Source organism: Heteronotia binoei, chromosome 4, assembly GCF_032191835.1.
Source record: "Heteronotia binoei isolate CCM8104 ecotype False Entrance Well chromosome 4, APGP_CSIRO_Hbin_v1, whole genome shotgun sequence".
Lineage (NCBI taxonomy): Eukaryota > Metazoa > Chordata > Lepidosauria > Squamata > Gekkonidae > Heteronotia > Heteronotia binoei.
This window is the reverse complement of record NC_083226.1, coordinates 179,834,657-179,860,194: the sequence shown is the minus strand read 5'-3', so window position 1 is coordinate 179,860,194 and position 25,538 is coordinate 179,834,657. Positions and strand designations below refer to the sequence as shown.

General features: G+C 50.6%; 1 protein-coding gene across 2 annotated transcripts in view; it reads left to right on the top strand.

Moving 5' to 3' along the window:
- The window catches only part of KIAA1328 (KIAA1328 ortholog), a 447,944-nt gene that overhangs the window by 190,068 nt on the left and 232,338 nt on the right, over positions 1–25,538 (top strand). For both annotated transcript variants that reach the window (XM_060236224.1, XM_060236223.1), the window contains one exon: positions 12,027–12,154. In XM_060236224.1, coding sequence (XP_060092207.1) covers positions 12,027–12,154 — 128 coding nt within the window. The remainder of the gene's footprint in view (positions 1–12,026; positions 12,155–25,538) is intronic.

Below are 25,538 nucleotides of genomic sequence, written 5' to 3'. Positions count from 1 at the left end.
AAGCTGTCTATGCTTGTAGCTGCCACCACCTGTGGCAGTGCATTCCATATTTTACAAACGTGTTTCTGCAAAACGAATTCCGTTGGATCTGAAAATGATACAACGATCGCTGTGAAATTTTCTTCAACTACCAGCTTCGGCAGCATCCTCTGCAGCGTCGTAGTTTGGCGCCGTCCCATATGCGTCAGAACTTTGGACCGGGTCTTTTCAAAAAGCGTCCAGATACCTGAAGGAACAAAGGCACACAGACCTCCCCTCCAGTAGTTTGTGAAATTTCCGCCCTGTTTGCTGGCATAAATCATATCGGCAGTTTTGACTGGCGTGGGGAGCGTAGCGCTTTTTCGCTGATTTAAAAATCAAGGCTACTAACTACAGCGCAGGTGGCATGGGTGGAGATGGAAGGAGTATTTTCCCAAACAACTCATTCAGCTGATTAGGAAACTGCATCTTTTAAGTTCCTCTGGCCTTATTGGTGCCAGATGCGAACTGAAGAAGGTTGGGATTTGATCTCCGGGCTGTGCCAGCTGAGAGCTTGGGAATCTTTTCCCCTCTTTTTCTCGGAGTGCGAGTGCTTTATTTTAAAACTTTAAGGCAGGTAACCTCCGCTTGACTCATTTGTATGCACAGTGTGCCATCTCAGCTCACTTCAAAGTGTAATCAAGTCGTGAACTAATTATGATACCATATTCCCAAAGAATGTAGATTTAATTTCCTTTCATACACAATGAGAACCGTATTAGCCATTCCTTCATGGGAAAGCTGTACCGTTCAAGGATGTAATGACGGCATTCGGAATAGAAGGGAACTTTTAGAAGAACGGTGCTCATTTTTTTCTTGGGCTTGTGTTACTGGTTGGTTGCTATCAGTAAAATACCCCGAACCGCTTGCCATTGCGCTGAAATTTCACTGTATGTTTCTTCACCATCCCCTCTCCTTGAGGGCCAGTTTGGTGTAGGGGTTAAGCGCATGGACTCTTATCTGGGAGAACCGGGTTTCATTCCCCACTCCTCCCCTTGCACCTGCTGGAATGGCCTTGGGTCAGCCAGAGCTTTCACAGGAGTTGTCCTTTAAAGGGCAGCTGCTGTAAACAGCTCTCTCAGCCCCACCCACCTCACAGGGTGTCTGTTGTGGGGGAGGAAGGTAAAGGAGATTGTGACTGCTCTGAGATTCAGAGTATAGGGCGGGATATATATCCAATTTCTTCTTCTTCCTTCCTTCTGCCCTGAGCCTGCTTCGGCGGGGAGGGCAGGATACAAATAAAATTTATTATTATTATTATTATTATTATTATTATTCCTTCCTTCCTTCCTTCCTTCCTTCCTTCCTTCCTTCCTTCCTTCCTTCCTTCCTTCCTTCCTTCCTTCCTTCCTTCCTTCCTTCCTTCCTTCCTTCCTTCCTTCCTTCCTTCCTTCCTTCCTTCCTTCCTTCCTTCCCTCCCTCTTCTTCAGTTTATGTAGTGGTTAAGTGTGCAGAACCAGGTTTGATTCCCCACTCCTCCACTTGCAGCTGCTGGAATGGCCTTGGGTCAGCCATAGCTCTGGCAGAGGTTGTCCTTGAAAGGGCAGCTGCTGTGAGAGCCCTCTCAGCCCCACCCACCTCACAGGGTGTCTGTTGTGGGGGAGGAAGGGAAAGGAGATTGTGAGTGGCTCTGAGACTCTTTGGAGTGGAGGGCAGGATATACACTGTGTATGTGTGTATATAAATTTTTTTGCCACTGTGTGACACAGAGTGTTGGACTTGATGGGCCGTTGGCCTGATCCAACATGGCTTCTCTTATGTTCTTATGTTCTTATGAGATTGTGAGCCGCTCTGAGACTCTTTGGAGTGGAGGGCAGGATATAAATCCAATATCTTCATCTACCTCACAGGGTGTCTGTTGTGGGGGAGGAAGGTAAAGGAGATTGTGAGCCACTCTGAGACTCTTTGGAATGGAGGGCGGGATATAAATCCAATATCTTCTTCTTCTTCTTGGTTTTTGTGCGTCTGTGCATGCTGATCTCCTGAACTTTGTGGGTCTCTGGAGGACGTTGCCTTTCCTTGTGTTCCCAGCTTCAGCAGAATCTGCTCTTTCATTAAAGGAGGACCACGCGAGAAGTTGCCCAACAGGTTCTGAACTCACTTGAGCTTGAATAGTCCAAATAAGCTCGCTTATATTGGAACCGAAGAAGAAAAGTTGTTCATAAAACATTTTATTACCGTCTGTCTTTTTGCTGCACATTCAGATTTTAGGTAATAAAACCTGCTGGGAAGGTGGTGGGCTTTCTGCTTTCCCAGGGCGATCAGACAGGCACGCAAACGTGCCCCTGTGTTTGAGCTGGCGAGCGCCACCCGCACGCCGTGTTCATGCGCGCAGCATGTTCCACGCCAGATGATTTGGGTTCTAATGCTCGGTTTGACGCATTGGCATGTTTTTAAAAAATGGCTTGAACCCTCCCAGAGGTTTTGCAGTGTGGGGTGTATTTTTTTTTAGTTTACTTGGAATTAGGAAAGCTATCATGGTTTTTATGCTGGTGAGCATACGACATTGCCGTGCAAACGAAACGGAACAGCAGATGAGCTTTTCAGGTATATTTTTAATGGTGCCTTCAGCCCTAGGGCTGAATGGGGGGTGGGGGGTGGGGAGAAAGGATTTTTGTCTCGCTACAGATGCTAATTTTCTGCCCCTAAGCATTTCTCCCCCTGCTTTAATCTAGTTGATTGCAATGTGCATTGTGCCTAGACAGCCTGAGTTCCTTCTTTGCGACACCCCTCCCACCTTCTGGCTGGGAAATACAGATTCCGAAATCTCCATCCCTGCCTTGTGACATCACAGCAGCTCAGACAATGGCTAGAGAAGTTTCGAAGGTGCTGCAGTCCCTATTTGCAGTCCCTCTCCAGTCCTTGAAGAGTCAGTTTGGTGTAGTGGTGGTGTGGACTCTTATCTGGGAGAACCGCGTTGGATTCCCCACTCCTCCACTTGCAGCTGCTGGAATGGCCTTGGGTCAGCCATAGTCCTCACATTGTCCTTGAAAGGGCAGCTTCTGGGAGAGCCAGTTTGGTGTAGTGGTTAAGTGTGCGGACTCTTATCTGGGAGAACCGGGCTTGATTCCCCACTCCTCCACTTGCAGCTGCTGGAGTGGCCTTGGGTCAGCCATAACTCTTTTAATTTCAACCCACTGGTTCTGGTCCTACCTTCTGGGCCACAGAAAACAATTCCACACCATTCTCTATATGACAGCCCTTCGGGTATTTGGAGATGGTGATCGTATCACCTCTCAGCTGCCTCCTCTCCAGGCTAAACATGCCCAGCTCCTTCAACCTTTTCTCATAGGACTTGGTCTCCAGACCCCTCACCAGCTTCATTGCCCTCCTCTGGACCCGTTCCAGCTTGTCTACATCCTTCTTAAAATGTGGTGCCCAAAACTGAACACAAGACTCCAAGTGAGGTCTTACCAGAGCAAAGCGATACCATCACATCACGTGATCTGGACACTATACTTCTGTTGATACAGCCCAAAATTGCATTTGCCTTTTTAGCCGCCGCATCACACTGTTGACTCATGTTCAGCGTATGATCCACTAAGACCCTTAGATCCTTTTTGCACAGACTACTGCTAAGACAAGTCCCCCCCATCCTATAACCATGCATGGGATTTTTCCTACCGAAATGCAAAACTTTGCATTCCCTCTATTCCTTCATCCAAATAATTGATAAAGATGTTGAACAAAACAGGTCCCAGGACAGATCCTTGAGGCATTTTGCCTCTATTACTGTGTGTGTCCCCCAAAATCATGAATTTTGGTCCCCTTGGCTTCCTTGGCTTTATTCAGAAAGAATCCCAAAGCAGCTACAGAAGCTGGATGAGTTTCCTTCTGGGATGGCCATGTGGGAGGAGGAGCCTCAAAGTCTGATAACAACGGGACTGGCCATCATTTATAGGCTGCCATATAACGGGGATTTAAATGAATTTCCCCGTAATTTGTCTTCAAATGCCGACAGTTAACTCTTGGGCTGTATAAACGAACGGGCTTTTTCAAGAGTAAAATTCATGCCCTTCGTCCAGGCTAATATGTTCACCTACTATAAACATTACTGCTGGCGGTTACAGCAGGCATAAAAAATCCCTTTTATATACATCATCGCTGGCAAAGACTCCCGAGACCACCACAAATCATTTCAGTCTTTTTTTTTTTAAACTCGGTTTGTGCGCTGACAAAACATGTCAGGCTGTAAAACAGCCTGAGCCCAGGAAACACAATTAGCTTATTTAAATGGTCGCTTAGGCTTTCTGCCTTGTTTCAAGGCACACCAAGTGAACGCATTGCAAAGAGCATAAGAACATACGAATAGAAGAGAAGCCCTGTTGGATAAGGCCAATGGCCTATCCAGTCCAACACTCTGAGTCACATAAGAACATAAGAGAAGCCCTGTTGGATCAGGCCAACGACCCATGCAGTCCAACACTCTGTGTCACATAAGAACATAAGAGAAGCCCTGTTGGATCAGGCCAACGACCCATGCAGTCCAACACTCTGTGTCACATAAGAACATAAGAGAAGCCCTGTTGATCAGGCCAATGACCCATGCAGTCCAACACTCTGTGTCACATAAGAACATAAGAGAAGCCATGTTGGATCAGGCCAGTGGCCCATCCAGTCCAACTCTCTGTGTCACATAAGAACATAAGAGAAGCCGTGTTGGATCGGGCCAATGGCCCATCCAGTCCAACACTCTGTGTTCCATAAGAACATAAGAGAAGCCATGTTGGATCAGGCCAGTGGTCCATCCAGTCCAACACTCTATGTCACACAGTAGCCAAAAAACCCAAGTGCCATCAAGAGGTCCACCAGTGGGGCTCGTAGCCCTTCCACTGTGCCCCCCCCACCAAACACAAGAATACAGAGCATCACTGCCCCAGACAGAGAGTTCCAACAATATGAACATAAGAACATAAGAGAAGAAGCCATGTTAGCTCAGGCCAATGGCCCATCCAGTCCAACACTCTGTGTCACACAGTGGCCAATACACACACACACACACACACACACTGTGGCTAATAGCCACTGATGGACCTCTGCTCCATATGCTTATCCATTCCCCTCTTGAAGCTGTCCATGCTTGTTGCCCCCACCACCTCCTGTGGGAGTGAATGCCTTGTGTTAATCACCCTTTGGGTGAAGAAGTTCTTCCTTTTATCTGTTCTAAGCCTACTGCTCAGCAATTTCATTGAATGCCCACGAGTTCGGTCATGCTCTTTGCCCTTGGTGCCAGGAAGTGCCCAGTTTTCCTGGATCAAAGAGAAAACCCCCCGGGGGGCCTTCTCACTACACAAGGGTGGGAAGAATCAATACTAGCAAGATTTTCTGCTCTGGAGGTAGACAGATGGTATTTGCGCTACGCAGAGCCCTTGCATGCAAATTGGAGATGAGCAATGCAGGGAACTACCAGAGAGAGGCAGCCATTGTGTATATGGTAGTACGGGATCTCCATGGCCATGTGTCCAGCCCAGGTGGTCTCATCTTCTAGGTCAGCTCTAGGGCACGTGGTGTCCTGGGCAGGCTCACTGCCTGCCGCCCCACGCCCCTCAGGACGTGCCGCCCCTTTCCTTCCCGCCCTTCCACAGCGCCACAGTACACCCACCCCACTGTGTGCTCAGAGGAGAGCTGCTAGGCTCGGCTCTTTCTGCTTCAGTGTGGCCCGGGCTGGGGCACCTGCGCATTCTCTCTGAAGAGAGCACTGGAGGAGGCTTCACTTCTCCCCTTTCTGGAACTGGAAGTGAGGGGGAGCGAAGCCTCCTCCAGCGCTCTCTTCAGAGAGAACGCTCAGGTGCCCGGGCTGCGTCAAAGCGGGGACAGCCGAGCCTAGCGGTGCTCCTCTAAGCATGTGAGGGAGGTGGTGGATCACGGCACTGCGGAAGGGAGGGGAAGACAAATTAGGCATTTGTCTTAGGTACCAGGAAGGGGGGAGAGCCCAATTCCCCCCGCCCGGTGCCCTGGGCAAATGCCTAATTTGCCTAGTGGGCGAAGCAGCCCTGCTCTTCTTAAGGTAGGGTGAACACATGAATGAGAACATCAATCCATCAAGGTCACAGCATTGTCTATTCAGTGGCTCTCCAGGGTCTCATCACCTACTGCCTGGTGCTTTAACTGGAGATTGCAGGGATTGAACCTGGGACCTTCTGCATGCCAAGCAGGCGCTCTTCCTCTGAGCCATGGCCCTTCCCCAACCTAAATATAAAGTTGTGTTATTACTAAATTAGACCATTGTTCCATCAAGGTCAGCGCAGTCTACTCAGACTAGCGGTGGCTCTCCAGGATCTCAGGGAAAGGTCTTCCACATCATCTGCTCTCTCATCCTTTTAACTGGTGATGCCGAGAATTCAACCTGGAGCCTTCTGCAAGCAAAGCAGAGTCCTCATTCCTGAGTCGCTGCCCCTCCAAGCAGGACAAAGCTTACAGAGGAAGTGTTCAGTGTGTGGGGACTAGTGTGTGTGTGATAGTCCTTGAGCTGGAAGTCTTATTCTTCTCCTCCTCCTCCTTCTCCTCTTCCTGCTTCTCCTCCTCCTGCTCCTCCTCCTTCTCCTCCTTTTCCTCCTCCTTCTCCTCCTCCTCCTTTTCCTCCTCCTCCCCTTCAAGTTGCACCTGACTTATTGCAACCCTGTAGAGTTTTCAAGGCAAGATGCGTTCAGAACTGGTTTGCTGTAGCCTGACTCTGCATAGCATCCTCAGACTTCTATGGTGGCCACCCATCCAAGCATTAATCTGGGCTTCTGAGATCTCTGTAGCTTGAGCTGTGCCAGTCAAGGCCTATCTGTCCCTTGCTAAATGCAGAAAGTCTAACGCTTGAGCATCCATTCCAGACGGCTGTTCAGTCTCTGTAATTCTCCAGCGAGGAAGAGCCCACCTTGCCGTCAGTGGTCATTTGTTCTGTTGCTGGACCACTGTTGTTACCGAGTTTCTCCTAATGGTCAACTGAAATTGGGATAGCGGAGAACAAAACTTCACTCCCTTCCGTGTACCTGCCCTTCAGATATTTGAGGAGTACGCTGCTGTCTTCCACTGGCAGTCAACTTTTCTGGACTGGCCAGTACCCCATTCCTTCAGTTCATGTGTGAATTCGTTTCAGAGGGTAGCCTCCTTGGTCTGCAGTGAAACAGCTCGATTTGAGTCCAGTCTAAGGGAGCTTTGCCTCTCGAAACTTGTACCCCTAAAATCACTTGTGAATTCATGTTGGGGCCTCCAGGGTACTGGGTTTTTCAGGCCTACAGACGCGTATCTATCAAATCTTGGCACCCCCATTGTGAGAACTATAAAGCAGCAGCCTTACTTTCTAGGAGAGCCGGTTTGGTGTAGTGGTTAAGTGTGCGGACTCTTATCTGGGAGAACCGGGTTTGATTCCCCACTCCTCCACTTGCAGCTGCTGGAATGGCCTTGGGTCAGCCATAGCTCTGGCAGAGGTTGTTCTTGAAAGGGCAGCTGCTGTGAGAGCCCTCTCCAGCCCCACCCACCTCACAGGGTGTCTGTTGTGGGGGAGGAAGGGAAAGGAGATTGTGAGCCGCTCTGAGACTCTTCGGAGTGGAGGGTGGGATATAAATCCAATATCTTCATCTACCTCACAGGGTGTCTGTTGTGGGGGAGGAAGGGAAAGGAGATTGTGAGCCGCTCTGAGACTCTTCGGAGTGGAGGGCAGGATATAAATCCAATATCTTCATCTACCTCACAGGGTGTCTTGTTGTGGGGGAGGAAGGGAAAGGAGATTGTGAGCCGCTCTGAGACTCTTCGGAGTGGAGGGCAGGATATAAATCCAATATCTTCATCTACCTCACAGGGTGTCTTGTTGTGGGGGAGGAAGGGAAAGGAGATTGTGAGCCGCTCTGAGACTCTTCGGAGTGGAGGGCGGGATATAAATCCAATATCTTCATCTACCTCACAGGGTGTCTGTTGTGGGGGAGGAAGGGAAAGGAGATTGGGAGCTGCTCTGAGACTCTTCGGAGTGGAGGGCAGGATATAAATCCAATATCTTCATCTACCTCACAGGGTGTCTTGTTGTGGGGGAGGAAGGGAAAGGAGATTGTGAGCCGCTCTGAGACTCTTCGGAGTGGAGGGCGGGATATAAATCCAATATCTTCATCTACCTCACAGGGTGTCTGTTGGGGGGGGGGGAAGGGAAAGGAGATTGTGAGCCGCTCTGAGACTCTTCGGAGTGGAGGGCGGGATATAAATCCAATATCTTCTTCTTCTTCTTCTTAGGACAGTGATTGGCAAATAATAATAATAATAATAATAAAAAGCACTTCAACACGCTGTGGACTTAGCGATTACTCACAACACATCTCGGCTGTCTTGCTGTCGGAAGAAGGGGTGCGCTCGCTTCCTTTTTTTAATTGCGACAACTTGTTGTTTGAAGCTCTCCTTGGGAGGAATCTCTTTGGACAGCGAGCCCTTGTCTTGTCTGCATGCATAATTAAAAGCTCAGGAAGGGGGAGAGGGACAGGCGCTTGCTGGGGGAGGGGAGCAAGGAAACGGTTTACCACGTTAAATGAGGAAGGGAGGGAATTAGGCAGTGACAGGTGAAGAGCCGATTTATCTCCTCCCGGAATTTCAGTGCTGCGAGCGTAGGCAGGACGCTTTTGCTAATATCCTTGCAAATGCCACCGTTAGCTGCGCCTCTAGATCATTGTCCAAAATTTGTCATCGGTCTCCGAGAGGCCTGCCAAGCTCGCGCCTGTGTTGGAGCCACTGGGAACTCGCAGAAGGCTTTGCATATGGGGAACGTAGGCAGGCAAATTGATGACCACGCAGACCGCTGATGAATAAATCATCCGTACTTACGGCGGTTGCATCTCTGCGTTGGTTCCGCCCGTTATTGTGCACCGCTTCTGGTTTTGTGTCCACTCTCTGGCACTCGCCTGTTGCGTTCTGTTGTTTCTCCCGCACGTTGTTTCGGAGGGCGGGGTGGGGTATTCAGCTCTTGAGTCTTGGAGGAATGCACAGCCTGTGTGACGACCTCGACCAACGGTGGAGATTTCAGCAGTGACATCAAATGCTGGAAGGGCTGTCATGTAGAGGGTGGCGCAGAATTCTTTCCTGTTGCCCTAGAAGGTCGGACTAGAACCAGTCGGCTGAAATCAAATCAAAAGAGTTTTCAGCTAATGTTAGGAAGAACTTCCTTACAATTAGAGCGGTTCCTCAGTGGAACAGGCTTCCTCCTTGGGAGGTGGTGGGCTCTCCTTCCTTGGAGGTTTTTCAACAGAGGCTAGGTGGCCACCTGACACCAATGAGGATCCTGTGAATTTAGGGGGAGGTGTTTGTGAGTTTCCTTCATTGTGCAGGGGGTTCGACTAGATGACCCTGGAGGTCCCTTCCAACTCAGGAGGTGGTGGGCTCTCCTTCCTTGGAGGCTTTTAAGCAAAGGCTAGATGGCCATCTGACAGCAATGAAGATCCTGTGAATTAGGCAGATCATGAGAAGGAGGGCGGAAAGGGTCGTATCAGTTCTTGTGGCCCTTTCTTACATGCCCAGGGAAATACTGATTTGATACTTTGGGGTCAGCCAGTTTGGCCAGGGATCTTAGAGAGTTTTGCCATCTTCTGGGCATGGAGCAGGAGTCACTGGAGATGTATGTGTGTGAGGGGGAGGTATTTGTGAATTCCTGCATTGTGCAGGGGGTTGGATTAGAAGAAGAAGAAGATGATATTGGATTTATATTCCGCCTTATACTCAGAGCAGTCATACGGTCTCCTCTACCTTCCCCCCTCCACCAATAACAGACACCCTGTGAGGTAGGTGGGACTGAGAGAGCTGTTTACAGCAGCTGCCCTTTCAAAGACAACTCCTATGAAAGCTCTGGCTGACCCAAGGTGATTCCAGCAGGTGCAAGTGGAGGAGTGGGATATCAAACCCGGTTCTCCCAGATATGAGTCCGCGCACTTAACTACGCCACCAAATTGGCTCTCACCAGTTGTCCCTGGAGGTCCTTTCCAACTCTATACTTCTGTGAAACTGGTACATGTTTGCATGCACAAGAGGCATACTTCTGTCTTGGGAACCTTGAGCCAAAGTTGAGAGGCACAGTGCTTTCTGCAATACTGGTGCCCACCAAGTGTTTTTAGAACGTTGGTCTAACTAGGTGGGGCTTTTGCCCAGTAGAGTTTCTAAATTGGCCATTAAAGATCCGATTGGCTGAGCAGGCTTTTAAAAAACATCGCTGCGGCAGCAGCTGCCGCCACTGCAAAACAGATTGTCACTCTGTGGCTGAAGGAAACCTGCGGCAGCCATTTTGTGATAGCCATTTTGTGGCCGCATCCAACACCTTGTGTCAGAGGTGCCCATGGAGACCCCCACTCTATGCGGTGGTGATGGGGAGGGGGAAGGATGCCTGAAGAAGAAGACTGCAGATTTATACCCCGCCCTTCTGTCTGAATCAGAGACTCAGAGTGGGTTACAATCTCCTGTATTTTCTCCCCCTACAACAGGCACCCTGTGAGGTGAGTGGGGCCGAGAGGGCTCTCACAGCAGCTGTTCTTTCAAGGACAGAGACTCAGAGCGGCTTACAATCTCCCATATCTTCTCCCTCCGCAACAGACACCCTGTGAGGTGGGTGGGGCTGAGAGGACTCTCACAGCACCTGTCCTTTGAAGGACAGAGACTCAGAGCAGCTTACAATCTCCTATATCTTCTCCGCCACAACAGACACCCTGTGAGGTGGGTGGGGCTGAGAGGGCTTTAACAGCAGCTGCCCTTTCAAGGACAGAGACTCAGAGTGGCTTACAATCTCCTATATCTTCTCCCCCCACAACAGACACCGTGTGAGGTGGGTGGGGCTGAGAGAGCTCTCACAGCAGCTGCCCTTTCAAGGTCAGAGACTCAGAGCGGCTTACAATCTCCTATATCTTCTTCCCCCACAACAGACACCCTGTGAGGTGGGTGGGGCCGAGAGGGCCCTCACAGCAGCTGCCCTTTCAAGGACAGAGACTCAGAGCGGCTCACAATCTCCTATATCTTCTCCCCCAACAACAGACACCCTGTGAGGTGGGTGGGGCTGAGAGGGCCCTCACAGCAGCTGCCCTTTCAAGGACAGAGACTCAGAGCGGCTTACAATCTCCTATATCTTCTCCCCCCACAACAGACACCCTGTGAGGTGGGTGGGGCTGAGAGGGCTCTCCCAGCAGCTGCCCTTTCAAGGACAACCTCTGCCAGGGCTATGGCTGACCCAAGGCCATTCCAGCAGGTGCAAGTGGAGGAGTGGGGAATCAAACCGGGTTCTCCCAGATAAGAGTCCGCATGCTTAACCACTACACCAAACTGGCTCTCATGTTGCCCTAAACAGAGGGACACTTAGAAACTTGGAAGTCTCTACATTAAGAGTCCCCAAAGTGATGCCCGTGAGCACCATTATGTCCGATGGCACCTTTCCTGCCCCCTGCCAACTGCTTACAGAAAGTTAGTGGAATCATGTGGGGCTTTTGCCCAACATGGTTTGTAACAGGCCACTGGATATATGATTGGCTGTGCAGATTTAAAAAAAAAAAAAGTTGGTTCAGAAGCAGCTGCCACCAGAGCTCAAGGATCTTCACTCACATGAGTGAAGGTTAGCTGTAGCAGCCACTGGCTAGCTGACTTTGCCTCATGCGGCGGCCATTTTGTGGTGGCCATTTTGTGCCTGCGTCCACTCTGCTGTGTCAGAATTCCATAGGTGCCCAGAGGCACAAATAAAGTAGGGGGAACCCTGCTCTGAGTGGCCAAAATAACCAAGGAAAACTGAGTCGTGTTTGACACAAATCCTTGCAGGGAAAGACATGTTTTTTAGTCCACAAATAAAGTAGGGGAGCCCGCTCTGAGTGGCCAAGATGGCCAAGGAAAACTGAGTCATGTTTGACACAAATCCTTGCAGGGAGAGACACATTCTTTAGTCCACCACAGCTGTAACCTTTTCTTCCTAGAGACTTTGAAACAGTCAGACTCGTTCCCGGCTTAGTGTCGTCTGCCTCCCTCGCCCTCCCTGTTCTTCCATGAGAAACGTTTTCATCCTTAACTGACTATCTCACCCCTGCAGCAGCAGTACAGAGAATGCCAGGAGCTGCTGAGCCTCTATCAGAAGTATCTCTCCGAGCAGCAAGAAAAGCTCACCCACTCTCTCTCGGAGCTCGAGGCCGCCAAGCAGAAGGAGCATCAGGTGAGTGTCTCGCCCGTGCGCAGGTGCACACGCACGTGGCCACGCAGGGCCGCCATCCGTTGCTTCGTTTGTTGCCAGGGTCCTTGTAGAGCGGACTTACAGCGCCACACGGAGAGGGACCGTTAGATTCAAATCCAGTAGTGTCATAGAGGCAAACAGGGATTTTGGTGTATGAGCTTTCAAGAGCCAAAGCCCTTGGAATCTCAAAAAGCTTGTGCCTGCCTCCCTCCCTCCTTCCCTTCCTTCCTTCCTTCCTTCCTTCCTTCCTTCCTTCCTTCCTTCCTTCCTTCCTTCCTTCCTTCCTTCCTTCCTTCCTTCCTTCCTTCCTTCCTTCCTTCCTTCCTTCCTTCCTTCCTTCCTTCCTTCCTTCCTTCCTTCCTTCCTCAGAGATCAGTTAAAAATGGAAATAAATAAGATATGCCAGCACCTCAAAGCTACTTTTATTCTTGCCTGATGAGTGTGCTCTCTTTCTCTCTCTCCGTCTCCCCGCCTCTTCCTCTCTCCCTCCTTCACTCTCCCCGCCCCCGTGATGTTTATTCTATGTGACTCTTATGTTAAGCAAGTTTGGCCACCCCTGCCTTAAAGGAAACCTGGTTAATGTGAATGACGTCTGACCTTGCCTTCACCAGGAGATGAGGTCACAGTCTCCATTTGTTAAGGGTTTTGTGGATCTCTGAGACCTGAGACAGACTTACTGTGATGAATCGTTGCAAAGTTTTCTGCAGATGTGTGGCTGGGCCCTTGGTCTGTAAATAACCAAAGTCTTAGAGGGGGCTCTGAGACCTTGGAGCCTAATTGAGTTTTCACGGTGTGTGTGTTTTGTGGGTCACACTGGCTTCAGCAGGCGGATGAGCTCAGACTGAGACACTGGCAGGCTCAACTGCATGAAGCTTGTGACTGTGACCAACTGGGGTAGCTGGGGGATGCAGTAGGCCTTGGAACATAACGGGGATTTATTCAGTCTTGCTCAGGACTTTCCCCATGTTTGATGAAGCAGTGAGATTTGCGTCTAGTATCACCTGATTGGCTAACAAGATTTTTAGGGTATGATCTTTCACAATCCAAGCTCTCTTAATCAGAGCAGACGAAGAGAAGCTTGGACTTTCGCAGGGCTTTTTTTGTAGCAGGAACTCCTTTGCATATTAGGCCACACACCCCTGATGTAGCCAGTCCTCCTGGAGCTTACAGGGCTCTTAGAACAGGGCCCACTGTAAGCTTCAGGAGGACTGGCTACATCGGAGGGGAGGGGTTGTAGCTTAACAGGAAGTCCTACTGCAGGTTTAGCCTGGAGAGGAGGCGACTGAGAGGTGATATGATCACCATCTTCAAGTACTTGAAGGGCTGTTCTATAGAGGAGGGTGTGGAATTGTTTTCTGTGGCCCCAGAAAGTCGGAGCAGAACCAGTGGGTTGGAATTAAATCAGAAGAGTTTCCGGCTCAACATTAGGAAGAACTTCCTGACCGTGAGAGCGGTTCCTCGGTGGAACAGGCTTCCTTGGGAGGTGGTGGGCTCTCCTTCCTTGGAGGTTTTGAAACAGAGGCTAGGTGGCCATCTGACAGAGATGAAGATCTTGTGAATTTAGGGTGAGGTGTTTGTGAGTTTCCTGCATTGTGCAGGGGGTGGACTAGATGACCCTGAAGGTGCCTTCCAACTCTATGATTCTACAAAAAAAGCCCTAGACTTTTGAAAGCTCAAACCCCAAAAATGTTGCTGGTCTCTAAGGTTTCTGCAGAAGGTGCTGGATTCCCGGGAGCGGGAGTGGGTGTGGTCGAGTCATTGGCAGAGTCTCTCCCAGATTGCAGGCGCTGGGTGGTCATTGCCTAGAAAGGCGTTGTCAAAACGGCTGCATCAAAAGCCACCAGATGACTTGGGGTGGGGTGGGGGGAGAGGAACGGAGCTCCAGAAGCTGAATGAGCATGCCCCAGAAATGCACTTGTTGATTTCTGTTCCTTGGCTCCATCATCAGCGAAAAGGGAGACCTGCCACTGAGAAATTAGAAGGAGATTAGAAGGGCAGCCAGGAAGATTCTTAAGTCTGTGCACAGGTGTGAAACCTTGGACAATGAAGAACGCCAACCAGAAGGAAGTTGGTTTCTCTGAAATAAGGTGTAGGAGGTGTACAGATACCATGGTCTGCTGAGAAAATAAATCAGTGGGTTCTAGATCAAATCAAGCCTGGACTGGGTGGGCCCTTATGTTCTTATGTGACACAGAGTGTTGGACTGGAGGAGCCATTGGCCTGATCCAATAGAGCTTCTCGTGAGTTCTTATGTGACACAGAGTGTTGGACTGGAAGGGCCCTTGGCCTGATCCAACATGGCTTCTCTTATGTTCTTATGTGACACAGAGTGTTGGACTGGATGGGCCACTGGCCTGATCCAACAGGGCTTCCCTTATGTTCTTATGTGACACAGAGTGTTGGACTGGAGGAGCCATTGGCCTGATCCAATAGAGCTTCTCGTGTGTTCTTATGTGACTCAGAGTGTTGGACTGGAGGGGCCATTGGCCTGATCCAACATGGCTTCTCTTATATTCCTATGTGACTCAGAGTGTTGGACTGGAAGGGCCATTGGCCTGATCCAACATGGCTTCTCTTATGTGACTCAGAGTGTTGTACTGGAGGGGCCACTGGCCTGATCCAACATGGCTTCTCTTATGTTCTTATGTGACAAAGAGTGTTGGACTGGAGGGGCCATTGGCCTGACACAACAGGGCTTCTCTTATGTGATACAGAGTGTTGGACTGGAGGAGCCATTGGCCTGATCCAATAGAGCTTCTTGTGTGTTCTTATGTGACTCTGAGTGTTGGACTGCATGGGCCATTGGCCTGATCCAACATGGCTTCTCTTATGTTCTTATGTGACACAGAGTGTTGGACTGGAGGGGCCATTGGCCTGATCCAACATGGCTTCTCTTATGTTCTTATGTGACACAGAGTGTTGGACTGGATAGGCCATTGGCCTGATCCAACAGGGCTTCTCTTATGTTCTTATGTGACACAGAGTGTTGGACTGCATGGGCCATTGGCCTGATCCAATAGCGCTTCTCTTATGTGACTCTGAGTGTTGGACTGGGTGGGCCCTTGGCTTGATCCAACGTGGCTTCTCTTATGTTCTTATGTGACACAGAGTGTTGGACTGGAGGAGCCACTGGCCTGATCCAACAGGGCTTCTCTTATGTTCTTATGTGACTCTGAGTGTTGGACTGGGTGGGCCCTTGGCTTGATCCAACGTGGCTTCTCTTATGTTCTTATGTGACACAGAGTGTTGGACTGGAGGAGCCACTGGCCTGATCCAACAGGGCTTCTCTTATGTTCTTATGTGACTCTGAGTGTTGGACTGGGTGGGCCCTTGGCTTGATCCAACGTGGCTTCTCTTATGTTCTTATGTGACACAGAGTGTTGGACTGGAGGGGCCACTGGCCTGATCCAACAGGGCTTCTCTTATGTTCTTATGTGACACAGAGTGTTGGACTGGAGGGGCCACTGGCCTGATCCAACAGGGCTTCTCTTATGTTCTTATGTGACACAGAGTGTTGGACTGGAGGGGCCACTGGCCTGATCCAACAGGGCTTCTCTTATGTTCTTATGTGACACAGAGTGTTGGACTGGAGGGGCCACTGGCCTGATCCAACAGGGCTTCTCTTATGTTCTTATGTGACACAGAGTGTTGGGCTGGATGGGCCATTGGCCTGATCCAACAGGGCTTCTCTTATGTTCTTATGTGACACAGAGTGTTGGACTGGAGGGGCCACTGGCCTGATCCAACAGGGCTTCTCTTATGTTCTTATGTGACACAGAGTGTTGGACTGGAGGAGCCACTGGCCTGATCTAACAGGGCTTCTCTTATGTTCTTATGTGACACAGAGTGTTGGACTGGAGGGGCCACTGGCCTGATCCAACAGGGCTTCTCTTATGTTCTTATGTGACACAGAGTGTTGGACTGGATGGGCCTTTGGCCTGATCCAACAGGGCTTCTCTTATGTTCTTATGTGACGCAGAGTGTTGGACTGGATGGGCCATTGGCCTGATCCAACAGGGCTTCTCTTATGTTCTTATGTGACTCAGAGTGTTGGACTGGAGGGGCCACTGGCCTGATCCAACATGGCTTCTCTTATGTTCTTATGTGACTCAGAGTGTTGGACTGGAGGGGCCACTGGCCTGATCCAACAGGGCTTTTCTTATGTTCTTATGTGACACAGAGTGTTGGACTGGAGGGGCCACTGGCCTGATCCAACAGGGCTTCTCTTATGTTCTTATGTGACTCAGAGTGTTGGACTGGAGGGGCCACTGGCCTGATCCAACAGGGCTTTTCTTATGTTCTTATGTGACGCAGAGTGTTGGACTGGAGGGGCCATTGGCCTGATCCAACAGGGCTTCTCTTATGTTCTTATGTGACTCAGAGTGTTGGACTGGAGGGGCCACTGGCCTGATCCAACAGGGCTTTTCTTATGTTCTTATGTGACGCAGAGTGTTGGACTGGAGGGGCCACTGGCCTGATCCAACATGGCTTCTCTTATGTTCTTATGTGACTCAGAGTGTTGGACTGGAGGGGCCACTGGCCTGATCCAACAGGGCTTTTCTTATGTTCTTATGTGACGCAGAGTGTTGGACTGGAGGGGCCACTGGCCTGATCCAACAGGGCTTCTCTTATGTTCTTATGTGACTCAGAGTGTTGGACTGGAGGGGCCACTGGCCTGATCCAACAGGGCTTTTCTTATGTTCTTATGTGACACAGAGTGTTGGACTGGAGGGGCCACTGGCCTGATCCAACAGGGCTTCTCTTATGTTCTTATGTGACACAGAGTGTTGGACTGGAGGGGCCATTGACCTGATCCAACAGGGCTTCTCTTATGTTCTTATGTGACACAGAGTGTTGGACTGGATGGGCCACTGGCCTGATCCAACATGGCTTCTCTTATGTTCTTATGTGACACAGAGTGTTGGACTGGAGGGGCCACTGGCCTGATCCAACAGGGCTTTTCTTATGTTCTTATGTGACACAGAGTGTTGGACTGGAGGGGCCATTGGCCTGATCCAACAGGGCTTCTCTTATGTTCTTATGTGACACAGAGTGTTGGACTGGAGGGGCCATTGACCTGATCCAACAGGGCTTCTCTTATGTTCTTATGTGACACAGAGTGTTGGACTGGATGGGCCACTGGCCTGATCCAACAGGGCTTCTCTTATGTTCTTATGTGACTCAGAGTGTTGGACTGGAGGGGCCATTGGCCTGATCCAACAGGGCTTCTCTTATGTTCTTATGTGACTCAGAGTGTTGGACTGGAGGGGCCACTGGCCTGATCCAACAGGGCTTTTCTTATGTTCTTATGTGACGCAGAGTGTTGGACTGGAGGGGCCACTGGCCTGATCCAACATGGCTTCTCTTATGTTCTTATGTGACTCAGAGTGTTGGACTGGAGGGGCCACTGGCCTGATCCAACAGGGCTTTTCTTATGTTCTTATGTGACGCAGAGTGTTGGACTGGAGGGGCCACTGGCCTGATCCAACAGGGCTTTTCTTATGTTCTTATGTGACACAGAGTGTTGGACTGGAGGGGCCACTGGCCTGATCCAACAGGGCTTCTCTTATGTTCTTATGTGACACAGAGTGTTGGACTGGAGGGGCCATTGACCTGATCCAACAGGGCTTCTCTTATGTTCTTATGTGACACAGAGTGTTGGACTGGATGGGCCACTGGCCTGATCCAACAGGGCTTCTCTTATGTTCTTATGTGACACAGAGTGTTGGACTGGATGGGCTACTGGCCTGATCCAACATGGCTTCTCTTATGTTCTTATGTGACACAGAGTGTTGGACTGGAGGGGCCATTGGCCTGATCCAACAGGGCTTTTCTTATGTTCTTATGTGACACAGAGTGTTGGACTGGATGGGCCATTGACCTGATCCAACAGGGCTTCTCTTATGTTCTTATGTGACACAGAGTGTTGGACTGGATGGGCCACTGGCCTGATCCAACAGGGCTTCTCTTATGTTCTTATGTGACACAGAGTGTTGGACTGGATGGGCCACTGGCCTGATCCAACATGGCTTCTCTTATGTTCTTATGTGACACAGAGTGTTGGACTGGATGGGCCACTGGCCTGATCCAACAGGGCTTCTCTTATGTTCTTATGTGACACAGAGTGTTGGACTGGATGGGCCACTGGCCTGATCCAACATGGCTTCTCTTATGTTCTTATGTGACACAGAGTGTTGGACTGGAGGGGCCATTGGCCAGATCCAACAGGGCTTCTCTTATGTTCTTATGTGACACAGAGTGTTGGACTGGATGGGCCACTGGCCTGATCCAACAGGGCTTCTCTTATGTTCTTATGTGACACAGAGTGTTGGACTGGAGGGGCCACTGGCCTGATCCAACAGGGCTTCTCTTATGTTCTTATGTGACACAGAGTGTTGGACTGGATGGGCCACTGGCCTGATCCAACATGGCTTCTCTTATGTTCTTATGTGACACAGTGTTGGACTGGAGGTGCCACTGGCCTGATCCAACATGGCTTCTCTTATGTGACACAGAGTATTGGACTGGAGGGGCCACTGGCCTGATCCAACAGGGCTTCTCTTATGTTCTTATGTGACACAGAGTGTTGGCCTGGAGGGGCCATTGGCCTGATCCAACAGCGCTTCTCTTATGTTCTTATGTGACACAGAGTGTTGGCCTGGAGGGGCCACTGGCCTGATCCAACAGGGCTTCTCTTATGTTCTTATGTGACACAGAGTGTTGGACTGGATGGGCCACTGGCCTGATCCAACAGGGCTTCTCTTATGTTCTTATGTGACACAGAGTGTTGGCCTGGAGGGGCCACTGGCCTGATCCAACAGGGCTTCTCTTATGTTCTTATGTGACACAGAGTGTTGGACTGGAGGGGCCACTGGCCTGATCCAACAGGGCTTCTCTTATGTTCTTATGTGACACAGAGTGTTGGACTGGAGGGGCCACTGGCCTGATCCAACAGGGCTTCTCTTATGTTCTTATGTGATGCAGAGTGTTGGAGTGGAGGAGCCACTGGCCTGATCCAGCAGGGCTTCTCTTATGTTCTTATGTGACACAGAGTGTTGGCCTGGAGGGGCCACTGGCCTGATCCAACAGGGCTTCTCTTATGTTCTTATGTGATGCAGAGTGTTGGAGTGGAGGAGCCACTGGCCTGATCCAACAGGGCTTCTCTTATGTTCTTATGTGACACAGAGTGTTGGACCGGATGGGCCGCTGGCCTGATCCAACAGGGCTTCTCTTATGTTCTTATGTGATGCAGAGTGTTGGAGTGGAGGAGCCACTGGCCTGATCCAACAGGGCTTCTCTTATGTTCTTATGTGATGCAGAGTGTTGGAGTGGAGGAGCCGCTGGCCTGATCGAACAGGGCTTCTCTTATGTTCTTATGTGACACAGAGTGTTGGACTGGAGGGGCCACTGGCCTGATCCAGCAGGGCTTCTCTTCTGTTCTTATGTGACACAGAGTGTTGGACTGGAGGGGCCACTGGCCTGATCCAGCAGGGCTTCTCTTCTGTTCTTATGTGACACAGAGTGTTGGACTGGAGGGGCCACTGGCCTGATCCAACAGGGCTTCTCTTCTGTTCTTATGTGACACAGAGTGTTGGACTGGAGGGGCCACTGGCCTGATCCAGCAGGGCTTCTCTTCTGTTCTTATGTGACACAGAGTGTTGGACTGGAGGGGCCACTGGCCTGATCCAGCAGGGCTTCTCTTCTGTTCTTATGTGACACAGAGTGTTGGACTGGAGGGGCCACTGGCCTGATCCAGCAGGGCTTCTCTTCTGTTCTTATGTGACACAGAGTGTTGGACTGGAGGGGCCACTGGCCTGATCCAACAGGGCTTCTCTTATGTTCTTATGTGACACAGAGTGTTGGACTGGAGGGGCCACTGGCCTGATCCAGCAGGGCTTCTCTTCTGTTCTTATGTGACACAGAGTGTTGGACTGGAGGGGCCACTGGCCTGATCCAACAGGGCTTCTCTTATGTTCTTATGTGACACAGAGTGTTGGACTGGAGGGGCCACTGGCCTGATCCAGCAGGGCTTCTCTTCTGTTCTTATGTGACACAGAGTGTTGGACTGGAGGGGCCACTGGCCTGATCCAGCAGGGCTTCTCTTCTGTTCTTATGTGACACAGAGTGTTGGACTGGAGGGGCCACTGGCCTGATCCAACAGGGCTTCTCTTCTGTTCTTATGTGACACAGAGTGTTGGACTGGAGGGGCCACTGGCCTGATCCAGCAGGGCTTCTCTTCTGTTCTTATGTGACACAGAGTGTTGGACTGGAGGGGCCACTGGCCTGATCCAGCAGGGCTTCTCTTCTGTTCTTATGTGACACAGAGTGTTGGACTGGAGGGGCCACTGGCCTGATCCAGCAGGGCTTCTCTTCTGTTCTTATGTGACACAGAGTGTTGGACTGGAGGGGCCACTGGCCTGATCCAACAGGGCTTCTCTTATGTTCTTATGTGACACAGAGTGTTGGACTGGAGGGGCCACTGGCCTGATCCAGCAGGGCTTCTCTTCTGTTCTTATGTGACACAGAGTGTTGGACTGGAGGGGCCACTGGCCTGATCCAACAGGGCTTCTCTTATGTTCTTATGTGACACAGAGTGTTGGACTGGAGGGGCCACTGGCCTGATCCAGCAGGGCTTCTCTTCTGTTCTTATGTGACACAGAGTGTTGGACTGGAGGGGCCACTGGCCTGATCCAACAGGGCTTCTCTTATGTTCTTATGTGACACAGAGTGTTGGACTGGAGGGGCCACTGGCCTGATCCAGCAGGGCTTCTCTTCTGTTCTTATGTGACACAGAGTGTTGGACTGGAGGGGCCACTGGCCTGATCCAGCAGGGCTTCTCTTATGTTCTTATGTGACACAGAGTGTTGGACTGGAGGGGCCACTGGCCTGATCCAGCAGGGCTTCTCTTCTGTTCTTATGTGACAAAGAGTGTTGGACTGGAGGGGCCACTGGCCTGATCCAACAGGGCTTCTCTTCTGTTCTTATGTGACACAGAGTGTTGGACTGGATGGGCCACTGGCCTGATCCAACAGGGCTTCTCTCATGTTCTTATGTGACACAGAGTGTTGGACTGGAGGGGCCACTGGCCTGATCCAGCAGGGCTTCTCTTATGTTCTTATGTGACACAGAGTGTTGGACTGGAGGGGCCACTGGCCTGATCCAACAGGGCTTCTCTTATGTTCTTATGTGACAAAGAGTGTTGGACTGGAGGGGCCACTGGCCTGATCCAACAGGGCTTCTCTTCTGTTCTTATGTGACACAGAGTGTTGGACTGGAGGGGCCACTGGCCTGATCCAACAGGGCTTCTCTTATGTTCTTATGTGACGCAGAGTGTTGGACTGGATGGGCCACTGGCCTCATCCAACAGGGCTTCTCTTATGTTCTTCTATGACACAGAGTGCTGGACTGGAGGGGCCACTGGCCTGACCCAGCAGGGCTTCTCTTATGTTCTTATGTGACACAGAGTGTTGGACTGGATGGGCCATTGGCCTGATCCAACAGGGCTTCTCTTATGTTCTTATGTGACACAGAGTGTTGGACTGGATGGGCCACTGGCCTGATCCAACATGGCTTCTCTTATGTTCTTCTATGACACAGAGTGTTGGACTGGAGGGGCCACTGGCCTGATCCAACAGGGCTTCTCTTATGTTCTTCTATGACACAGAGTGCTGGACTGGATGGGCCATTGGCCTGATCCAACAGGGCTTCTCTTATGTTCTTATGTGACACAGAGTGTTGGACTGGATGGGCCACTGGCCTGATCCAACAGGGCTTCTCTTATGTTCTTATGTGACACAGAGTGTTGGACTGGATGGGCCATTGGCCTGATCCAACATGGCTTCTCTTATGTTCTTATGTGACACAGAGTGTTGGACTGGAGGGGCCATTGGCCTGATCCAACAGGGCTTCTCTTATGTTCTTATGTGACACAGAGTGTTGGACTGGATGGGCCACTGGCCTGATCCAACATGGCTTCTCTTATGTTCTTCTATGACACAGAGTGCTGGACTGGAGGGGCCATTGGCCTGATCCAACAGGGCTTCTCTTATGTTCTTATGTGACACAGAGTGTTGGACTGGATGGGCCACTGGCCTGATCCAACAGGGCTTCTCTTATGTTCTTATGTGACACAGAGTGTTGGACTGGATGGGCCATTGGCCTGATCCAACATGGCTTCTCTTATGTTCTTATGTGACACAGAGTGTTGGACTGGAGGGGCCATTGGCCTGATCCAACAGGGCTTCTCTTATGTTCTTATGTGACACAGAGTGTTGGACTGGAGGGGCCACTGGCCTGATCCAACATGGCTTCTCTTATGTTCTTATGTGACACAGAGTGTTGGACTGAATGGGCCACTGGCCTGATCCAACAGGGCTTCTCTTATGTTCTTCTATGACACAGAGTGCTGGACTGGAGGGGCCACTGGCCTGATCCAACAGGGCTTCTCTTATGTTCTTATGTGACACAGAGTGTTGGACTGGAGGGGCCACTGGCCTGATCCAACATGGCTTCTCTTATGTTCTTATGTGACACAGAGTGTTGGACTGGATGGGCCACTGGCCTGATCCAACAGGGCTTCTCTTATGTTCTTATGTGACACAGAGTGTTGGACTGGATGGGCCATTGGCCTGATCCAACATGGCTTCTCTTATGTTCTTATGTGACACAGAGTGTTGGACTGGAGGGGCCATTGGCCTGATCCAACAGGGCTTCTCTTATGTTCTTATGTGACACAGAGTGTTGGACTGGAGGGGCCACTGGCCTGATCCAACATGGCTTCTCTTATGTTCTTATGTGACACAGAGTGTTGGACTGAATGGGCCATTGGCCTGATCCAACATGGCTTCTCTTATGTTCTTATGTGACACAGAGTGTTGGACTGGAGGGGCCATTGGCCTGATCCAACAGGGCTTCTCTTATGTTCTTATGTGACACAGAGTGTTGGACTGGATGGGCCACTGGCCTGATCCAACATGGCTTCTCTTATGTTCTTCTATGACACAGAGTGCTGGACTGGAGGGGCCATTGGCCTGATCCAACAGGGCTTCTCTTATGTTCTTATGTGACACAGAGTGTTGGACTGGATGGGCCATTGGCCTGATCCAACATGGCTTCTCTTATGTTCTTATGTGACACAGAGTGTTGGACTGGAGGGGCCATTGGCCTGATCCAACAGGGCTTCTCTTATGTTCTTATGTGACACAGAGTGTTGGACTGGATGGGCCACTGGCCTGATCCAACATGGCTTCTCTTATGTTCTTCTATGACACAGAGTGCTGGACTGGAGGGGCCATTGGCCTGATCCAATAGGGCTTCTCTTATGTTCTTATGTGACACAGAGTGTTGGACTGGATGGGCCACTGGCCTGATCCAACAGGGCTTCTCTTATGTTCTTATGTGACACAGAGTGTTGGACTGGATGGGCCATTGGCCTGATCCAACATGGCTTCTCTTATGTTCTTATGTGACACAGAGTGTTGGACTGGAGGGGCCATTGGCCTGATCCAACATGGCTTCTCTTATGTTCTTATGTGACACAGAGTGTTGGACTGGAGAGGCCACTGGCCTGATCCAAGAGGGCTTCTCTTATGTGACACAGAGTGTTGGACTGGAGGGGCCATTGGCCTGATCCAACATGGCTTCTCTTATGTTCTTATGTGACACAGAGTGTTGGACTGGAGGGGCCATTGGCCTGATCCAACATGGCTTCTCTTATGTTCTTATGTGACACAGAGTGTTGGACTGGAGAGGCCACTGGCCTGATCCAAGAGGGCTTCTCTTATGTGACACAGAGTGTTGGACTGGAGGGGCACTGGCCTGATCCAACATGGCTTCTCTTATGTTCTTATGTGACACAGAGGGTTGGACTGGAGGGGCCAATGGCCTGATCCAACAGGGCTTCTCTTATGTTCTTATGTGACACAGAGTGTTGGACTGGAGGGGCCACTGGCCTGATCCAGCAGGGCTTCTCTTATGTTCTTATGTGACACAGAGTGTTGGACTGGAGGGGCCACTGGCCTGATCCAACAGGGCTTCTCTTATGTTCTTATGTGACACAGAGTGTTGGACTGGAGGGGCCACTGGCCTGATCCAGCAGGGCTTCTCTTATGTTCTTATGTGACACAGAGTGTTGGACTGGAGGGGCCACTGGCCTGATCCAACAGGGCTTCTCTTATGTTCTTATGTGACACAGAGTGTTGGACTGGAGGGGCCACTGGCCTGATCCAGCAGGGCTTCTCTTATGTTCTTATGTGACACAGAGTGTTGGACTGGAGGGGCCACTGGCCTGATCCAACAGGGCTTCTCTTATGTTCTTATGTGACACAGAGTGTTGGACTGGAGGGGCCACTGGCCTGATCCAACAGGGCTTCTCTTATGTTCTTATGTGACACAGAGTGTTGGACTGGAGGGGCCACTGGCCTGATCGAACAGGGCTTCTCTTATGTTCTTATGTGACACAGAGTGTTGGACTGGAGGGGCCACTGGCCTGATCCAACAGGGCTTCTCTTATGTTCTTATGTGACACAGAGTGTTGGACTGGAGGGGCCACTGGCCTGATCCAACAGGGCTTCTCTTATGTTCTTATGTTACACAGAGTGTTGGCCTGGAGGGGCCATTGGCCTGATCCAGTAGGGCTTCTCTGATGTTCTTATGTGACACAGAGTGTTGGCCTGGAGGGGCCATTGGCCTGATCCAGCAGGGCTTCTCTGATGTTCTTATGTGACACAGAGTGTTGGCCTGGAGGGGCCACTGGCCTGATCCAACATGGCTTTTCTTATGTTCTTATGTGACACAGAGTGTTGGAGTGGAGGAGCCACTGGCCTGATCCAACAGGGCTTCTCTGATGTTCTTATGTGACACAGAGCGTTGGACAGGATGGGCTTTTGGCCTGATCCAACAGGTCTTCTCTGATGTTCTTATGTGACAAAGAGTGTTGGACTGGAGGGGCCATTGGCCTGATCCAACAGGGCTTCTCTTATGTTCTTATGTGACACAGAGTGTTGGACTGGATGGGCCACTGGCCTGATCCAACAGGGCTTCTCTTATGTTCTTATGTGACACAGAGTGTTGGACTGGATGGGCCACTGGCCTGATCCAACAGGGCTTCTCTTATGTTCTTATGTGACACAGAGTGTTGGACTGCAGGGGCCACTGGCCTGATCCAACAGGGCTTCTCTTCTGTTCTTATGTGACACAGAGTGTTGGACTGGAGGGGCCATTGGCCTGATCCAACAGGGCTTCTCTTATGTTCTTATGTGACACAAGAGTGTTGGACTGGATGGGCCACTGGCCTGATCCAACAGGGCTTCTCTTATGTTCTTATGTGACACAGAGTGTTGGACTGGAGGGGCCATTGGCCTGATCC